Here is an 8,238-nt window from a genome sequence, read left to right on the forward strand (position 1 = left end):
GATCAACGCGGTGCATGGGCGTCGACTCGGTCTCATGGGGAGGGTATGAGGGGCACAATGCTCTTCTCCCTCACCGCTCTCGGTGAAAACCACCGAGACCCGATCCGTTCGGATCTCGGGCCGGAGCGGCCCACTTGCGAGCATTGGCATCTTTGTGGCGCATCTAGTGATAGCCATACGGTTAAAATTCTTGTGCGGTGAAACAAATTGTCAAAAGAAAAGTATCGACCATGTAAATGTATAAATAGATTTTCCATAAATAAGCAGAATAAAACATCATACGATTAAAACTCTTGTGGGCGTGAAACATACAGGAATGGCACAAAATTCACATGCCCATGCATGCAACTCATCACACAAAGAAAAACAACAGCACCAACATCACTCCTTGATCCTTATCGGCACACGCGTGCGTGCGATTTATAAACCATCTTGATAACTTATCAGATCAGAAGTAGCACTCGTAGAGCTTGATGTCCATCTTGAGGCGGAAGTAGAAGTAGCCCTCGGTGGCGTCGGTGCGGATGGTGGCGATGCCGCGCGCCATGAAGAAGTCACCGGTGCCGCCGACGACGGAGAGGTCGCGCGTCTCGTCGTCCATGAGGTCGGCGCCCATGAGGTTGAGGGTGCCCTTGTACGCCTTGGAGTCGAACACGAGGGAGAAGGTGAACCATGCGTTGTACGATTCTTTCTTGTCGTAGAAGTAGAAACCCTGCGCGCGCGCCGCCGGCTCCTCGTCCCCGACCGGTAGCGCTGTCCCCTCCGTGACCAGGTCGTCGAACACCACCAGCATGCCGAAGAAGGTGCCGTTGTAGAGGATGTCGTGGAGGTAGAGCGTCATCTGCTTGCACGGCTCGTCGGAGCTGCTGGAGACGAGCCTCCTCCGGCTACTGTCGGCGGCTGCCCCCGCCAAGTCCAAGGCGAGCAGGAACATCACGAGCACCATCTTGGAAGATGCCGCTGGGGCTTGCATTGTCGTCATTGCAACTCTCGCTGAGCTTAATTAAGCTGCAGCTGGCTGAAGTGCGGTATCGAGTGAGCAGCTCGTGACCTTGTGTTCTTGGGACGATCGGTGTTCTTGTTGCTGTTGTGTTGAGAGGGGAGGGAACTCGAGCATGCGCTCTATTTATAGAGCGGGAATCACCACTATACTTGGTTTGATTCAGTGGCCGGAGAGTGAAATGCACGCATGGTTGGTACGCCGGCGTAGCACTATACATCCTTATTTTTGTTGCATCCCGCAGATCGACGCTACACAAACTTACGACAGAGTATTATGTATTGGCATGATTTCATTATCGCATTGGACCTAAACACCCTACTTAATGTGCCATGCAATTGTCTGTACTTGCAATTGCGCCTTTTGCTTTCTACTCTGTTTTTTTTATTATGAAAAAGTATAGAGCTCGATCATGAAAGTTTTTGTTGTTGTTGTAAATCTCACCTCGTATCAAGAAGATACACAACCTTAAAAGAGTTTAATCCCAGTCTCTGCAAACGAAGGTGCACACAACGCGCATATATACATAAATTTCAACATGCACAATGGAACGAAGAGTCCGAAATGACAAAGGAGTAATACAACTTTTCGCAGGTGGTTGTATAAAATTGCATGCATGTGAATTAAGTGTTCTTTTAGGCTGATGCTGACGATAAAGTCATACCAAGCAAAGATACTCTGATCGATTAGGCAGGAACCAAAGGATATATATATGTTACGCGGTCGTACCGACCATGGATGCAAGTTAGTATAAAATTTGCATGCATAACAATGCATGGCAAATTAAATAAGTAAGGCCATGGCAAATTAAGTAGTACTGCCTCGTTCACAGATATAAGATGTTCTAACTTTTTTATAAATCAGATGTATATAAACACATTTTTAGTATGTTTGTTCACTCATTTCAGTCCGTATACAAATAGGCAAAACATATTATATTTGTGAATGAAGGGAGTAGTTTTTAAGGCCTAGAAGACAATTAGATCATACCAAGCCAACAATATTCTGATCACCGGCGTCACGTGCGTCCATTTCACTAAATCAACCATTTATCGACTATTGTTCTGCAAATAGCATGCTCAAACCACCTCTCAACACAATAATAACAAAAACGGAAGGTCACAAATTGCTGCCTCGATAGTCAAAATTGCACTTCACCGGCGGTTGTTGGCTATATGATAAAACTATCATTATCAAGTATACTTTTTTCGCCAAATCTTTTTTCCCTCTCTCGCAAGGTGACTAGGGCAAAGCCTTCCTCTCTTTGATATTTGTCGGTGAGCCCATGGATTCTCCTCTCCTCCTTTAGCCACTCCGGTGGCCGCTGGCCGGTGGCTAGTATATATGTTAGGTTTTTTTTGTGCTCATATGGATGGTGCTTGGACGGATGACGATGCTTTTTTTTTGAGTCAGTCTTTCAGGTTTTGGTCCTTCTCAAGTTTAATGTAGATTCTTCCAAATCCCCAGGAGAGAGGGGCTAGGATTTCTTGCATGCATACGTGCCAGCGAGGTTTAGTGATGGCTTCTTCAGATCAAGGGTTCAACGGCGATGGCTACGGCTCTAAGGCGCAGGTCCTTTGGACACATGCATGAAGGCTTCCCAGGTGTCAGCGACAAGGTCAGGCCGACCCCGCTATGGGAGCGGCAACATCGGCGCGTCGACAACTCATTCTGACGACGACGGCGACGACGACAGTAGTTGTTCGGTGGTCCAGATACCCCGATGTAACTTTTATTGTGTTTGGGATGCTTGGTACTTCTAGTGAACCTTTATAATATATTTGAGTCTTTTTTGCAAAAAATTAAAGCTATAAATCATTTATATAATAAGGTTTGCTATAAATTTGGCTGTAAGAATACTACTTTTCTCCACCTTCTCTATTTCTCTTTCTTCATATTTATTGTATTTGCCTAGGAGCATATGTAGACACAAACTATTGTGTGAGAGTCTACTTCCTTTACTTTTCATGTCTCTCCTCTACGTAGGTAAAGGTGCCACGTAGGCGGGCTATAAGACTACTACTATACTTGTTCTAAGCTCACTGACTGTTACACTCAACAATAACAATGCAAGGTGTCATGACATATGCCATGCACATACACCGTATATATAATGCACATGTTTGCTACTATCATGCGAACACATTGTTTGCTTTATCTTTATCCTGTACATGTGTAGGCTCAAACGACAACTTGTGTTACATATGGATGAATTATAATGGGTGTTTTGTACCCCACACTTGGACTCACCAACTTCTTGCGAGGCAAGCTCAACGGAATTTTACGAAGGTGAACTCCTACCTTTGAGCCATCTTGATATGAGCTTAATGTATTGGCCACATTTTTTTTAAAAAGGAGGATGACCTCCGACTTCTGCATCTGGGCGATGCATATGGTCATTTTATTAATTATTCTCACAAGACCTTACAAAGCCATACAACAGCAAGACTAAAGCCACCGTCTAAGCAACAACTGTCGCTACACATATCCAATTGATGAAGGGGCGCAGATAGTCTGGGCCTAAGACCAAACAGACATCGCAACCAAACCTAAACATCTAAGATATGAGGTCCCAACCAGGACGTCTGCCGGGTATGGGGTAAACCCGGGCATGGGCAGCCCGGCCCGACGACCCGGCCTGAGCCCGGCCCGAAACACCCGGGCCGGGCTCGGGCTTTGTTTTGCAGCCCAAAAGGTAGTTCTCGCCGGGCTCGGGCTTCTCTTTTCTATTTTTCGGGCCGGGCTTGCACGTACACGATCTAAAAAACAGCATTCGGGCCGGGCTTTCGGGCTTCGGGCTTGATTTTGGGCCGGGCTCGGGCTTGAAATCAGGGAGTATTTCGGGCTTTGGGCCGGGCTCGGGCTTGAGAAATGAAGGTCGGGCTTTTACAAGCCCGGCCCGATGTTTGCCCAGGTTTAGTATGGGGCACCTACCAGTCCGGGGCACTCCTCAACCAGGACGCCTGCCGGGTATGAGGCCGCCGCAACCACCTGCCACCAATCCATTTTCAAAGCTGTACTATTGCATGTACCGTGCCAGGTCTCTCTGCCATCGACGCCACCACGACGCCCGACAGCGTCGTCCTCCTATGCGAGTCCATCCTCCCACAGCGAACTCCGAATCTGCACTGCGCCACGCCGTCAAGATCCATCGCCATCAGTGTGTATGATGAAGCACCGCTCCACCAAAGAAACCGTTTTCTGGTCCCTCGATCACGTGTGTACCTCCAAAAATGACGCCCCCAAGGGAGGAGCGACACTAGAGCGCCGCCGTCATTCGATCGTCCAATCTGGGGTTTCGCCCGGAGGTAGCAGAGAGTGGCCTTGAACTTCTCCACGGCGATGCCTTCAAGAAGGGAACGCCGCAGATAGCGCCGCCACCGCCGGCCTTAGCAGGAGCCGAAGGCAAGTTTTCACCCATATCAGTTCGAAGGGATCCAACTCTCGTGTCCGGGCCGCCGTCACCACCAGCACCACCAGGCAGACCCCGGAGTATCGGCATATTAGCGAGCCGCCAGCACCACCACATCCAGATCACCGGCCACGCCGGGCCGCCGCCATCCCCCATGCCGTCCGGGTCAGAGACGGAGCCGCCGACCGCGCACAGGGACCGCCGCCGCTTGCACACGCCGGAGCTCCTCCGAGAGCCCAGCGCCCGCCGCCGCTTGCCGAAGCCAACCGCCCGAGCACTGGCGCCACTGTGGAGCCATCAGATCGAGGAGGAAGACGTGCGCCTACCACCCTCGCGTACCCCGCAGCACGCCCGAGCGCCGGCGCCACCGCGACGCCATCAAATCGGGATGAGGAGGAGCCCGCGCGCTCGCCGCCCCACGCAGACCACGCCACCGCCAGCGCCGCAACGCCACCAAGTAGGGGAGCCCCGCCCAGATCAGCCGACGGCCCGACCTGCCGCCGAGCCGAGTGCCGCCACGAGGGCCGGCCGCCCCGCGCCGCCCAGGAGCCTCGTGAGGGGGGAAGGAGCCCCTCCGCCGCCGACGCACGCTTGGGCTTTGCCCGACGGCGTCCCCTGGCGGCTGATACGTCTCCAACGTATCTATAATTTTTTATTGTTCCATGCTATTATATTACCCCTTTTGGATGTTTATGGGCTTTATTTTACACATTTATATCATTTTTGGGACTAACCTACTAACCGGAGGCCCAGCCCGTATTGCTATTTTTCCCTATTTCAGTATTTCGAAGAAAAGGAATATCAAACGGAGTCCAAACGGAATGAAACCTTTGGGAGCGTGATTTTTGGAATGAACATGATCCGAAGAGCTTGGAGTGCAAGTCAAGAAGCTTCCGAGGGCCCCACGAGATAGGGGGCCGTGCCCCCCACTGTAGGGTGCGCCCCCTGTCTCGTGGGCTCCTCGGGCGGCCACCGACGTACTTCTTCCTCCTATATATACATACAGACCCCGAAAACATCCAGGAGCACCATGAAACACAATTTCCACCGCCATAACCTCCTGTATCCGCGAGATCCCATCTTGGAGCCTTCGCCGGCACTCTACCGGAGGGGGAATCGACCATGGAGGGCTTCTACATCAACATCCTTGCCCCTCCGATGAGTTGTGAGTAGTTTACCATAGACCTACGGGTCCATATTTATTAGCTAGATGGCTTCTTCTCTCTTTCTGGATCTCAATACAATGTTCTCCCCCTCTCTTGTGGAGATCTATTCGGTGTAATCTCTTTTTGCGGTGTGTTTGTCGAGATCCGATGAATTGTGGGTTTATGATCAAGTTTATCTATGAATAATAGTTGAATCTTCTCTGAATTCTTTTATGTATGATTGAGTTATCTTTGCAAGTCTCTTCGAACTATCAGTTTGGTTTGGCCTACTAGATTGGTCTTTCTTCCCATGGGAGAAGTGCTTAGCTTTGGGTTCAATCTTGCGGTGTTCTTACCCAGTGACAGAAAGGGTTGCAAGACATGTATTGTATTGTTGCCATCGAGGATAACAAGATGGGGTTTATATCATATTGCATGAGTTTATCCCTCTACATCATGTCATCTTGCTTAATGCATTACTCTGTTCTTATGAACTTAATACTCTAGATGCAGGCAGGAGTCGGTCGATGTGTGGAGTAATAGTAGTAGATGCAGGCAGGAGTCGGTCTACTTGTTATGGATGTGATGCCTATATACATGATCATGCCTAGATAATCTCATAACTATGCGCTTTTCTATCAATTGCTCGACAATAATTTGTTCACCCATCGTAATACTTATGCTATCTCGAGAGAAGCCTCTAGTGAAACCTATGGCCCCCGGGTCTATCTCTTATCATATTTGCTTGCAATCTACTTTTATTTGCATCTTTACTTTTTGCATCTATATGAAAAAATACCAAAAATATATTATTATCTCTCTATCAGATCTCACTTTCGTAAGTGGCCGTGAAGGGATTGACAACCCCTTTATTGCGTTGGTTGCGATTTCTCAATTTGTTTGTGTAGGTGCGTGGGACTTTTGAGGAGCCTCCTACTGGATTGATACCTTGGTTCTCAAAACTGAGGGAAATACTTATGCTACACTTGCTGCATCACCCTCTCCTCTTTGGGGAAAACCAACGCTAGCTCAAGATGTAGCAGCGACGGCGAGGGAGAAGAAAGGCGAGAAAGGGGAGCGGCGGCGGCGATCTAGGGTTCTGCCCGGGCCGCTCGTGGGAGAGGCATGGGGGACGGGGGACTGTGCAAAGCCTTACGACTCAAGGTTATGACACCGGGCATGGTATAACTTTCCTTGTTGTTTTCCTCCCTTTTCTTTGCATGGTACAACTCATGTATGGAGGAGCAATTTTGGAGTCTAACCAGCTCAACCATCAAGGCATCAAGTGCATAGTTAGCGTCAAGTACCCATGGTGTGATGCGGATTTCGTTCCAATGGGCATCATCGTTTCAAGTTCTATCCTCTCGATGCTACATTTGAGTTAATAAAAGCGCCTTTATTATTGGAGAAAAACCATTGTTTTGAGTACTCCATCATCAAGGGACAAACACATCACATATACAAAGATAAATCTTCTTCTAGATCCTAGTACCCCTGTTCTAAAATAATAATTCACGGGTACTATGTATTACCAACATTTAGTGACTTATTTTAATCAGTACATGGACAAATGAATGCCCGAACGTGAAATCCGTCCACTGGATAGCACCAAAGAAAAATCCAATCTTGTGAAGAATCTTCAAATGTCAGTCTAGAGACTTCAGGCTCAAAAGTTATCCTCTCCTCACAAGCTCATTTGAGCTCGTGACAAAAGTTTGAGTTTTATTGTGCTGAACTTTGACAAATGTTTTCAGTGCTTGCAAACTTTCTTCATGAAATGACATTCGTGGAAGTTGTGGCAAGATGTGCAGGATCCCCTCCCGCTCCACCTTATCCCCTCTCGCGCCGCCACCCGTGAGGTGGCCGGGAGGGCACCTCAAGCTCCGCCACCAGCTACCCTCCTCCTCCCCCCCCCCCGCCGCCAAGGGGCTCGGCTGGGCAAAGCCTAACCGGAGCCGGGGGCGGCGGGGCTCTCTCGTTCCTCTGCAGGCACGGGAGCGGCACTGGCCGGAGAGACAGGGAGGGGCACGGTGCGGGCGTCGGGCGCCACGGTGCTACGGCAGGCTGGCGTACGGGACTGCACTGGCGCGATGGCCGCGCTTCGGGCAGCATGGATGACTGTGGTTCATGCGGGGCGGACTGTGGCGGCCGTGGATCTGGTGCGTGGTGGTCTCCTACGGCGAGGGCTGGGAGCAGCGTGCCCGGGTGGCGCTGGGTCGTCGGGCGGAGGGCGGGTGGAGTGGCCTAGCCACGGCGGCCGGCTTGTCTGGCAGGCGGCACAAGCCTAGGTGCTCTCGACTGGTTGCTGCGGCTCTGCCTTGCGAGCGTGGTGGCTAGCGTTGGTGGGCCCTGTCCGGCTTCGATGTGAGTGCCTCAGCTGGGTGGGGGGCGGTGCGGGCCTAGTGTGCTAGGGCGGTGTGGCAGCGGTGGTTTCGCAGGCGGCACGGGGCGGCGGTGGTGACCTCCTTCTCCTAGATGTGTGTCGGTGGCTGGCTCAGATCTAGGGTTCATGCCCGGGCGGGCCTGATGATACGTCTCTAACGTATCTACTTTTCCAAACACTTTTGCCCTTGTTTTGGACTCTAACTTGCATGATTTGAATGGAACTAACCCAGACTGACGCTGTTTTCAGCAGAATTGCCATGGTGTTATTTTGTGCAGAAATAAAAGTTCTCGGAATG

The 8,238-nt window shown here is 50.4% G+C and overlaps 1 protein-coding gene across 1 annotated transcript; it reads right to left on the minus strand.

The window, feature by feature from the left end:
• Window positions 1-231: 231 nt before the first annotated feature.
• Window positions 232-1,075, minus strand: LOC119367465 (dirigent protein 5-like). Its single transcript, XM_037632970.1, has one exon. The coding sequence runs from the start codon at window positions 980-982 to the stop codon at window positions 449-451; it is 534 nt and encodes a 177-aa protein (XP_037488867.1). The 5' UTR covers window positions 983-1,075; the 3' UTR covers window positions 232-448.
• Window positions 1,076-8,238: the final 7,163 nt, after the last annotated feature.

The sequence above is a fragment of the Triticum dicoccoides genome, chromosome 2B, assembly GCF_002162155.2.
Source record: "Triticum dicoccoides isolate Atlit2015 ecotype Zavitan chromosome 2B, WEW_v2.0, whole genome shotgun sequence".
Classification (NCBI taxonomy): domain Eukaryota; kingdom Viridiplantae; phylum Streptophyta; class Magnoliopsida; order Poales; family Poaceae; genus Triticum; species Triticum dicoccoides.

Bases quoted from the DNA above. Each gene is read 5' to 3' on its own strand.
- LOC119367465 (XM_037632970.1), bottom strand. From the start codon at position 982: ATGACGACAATGCAAGCCCCAGCGGCATCTTCCAAGATGGTGCTCGTG.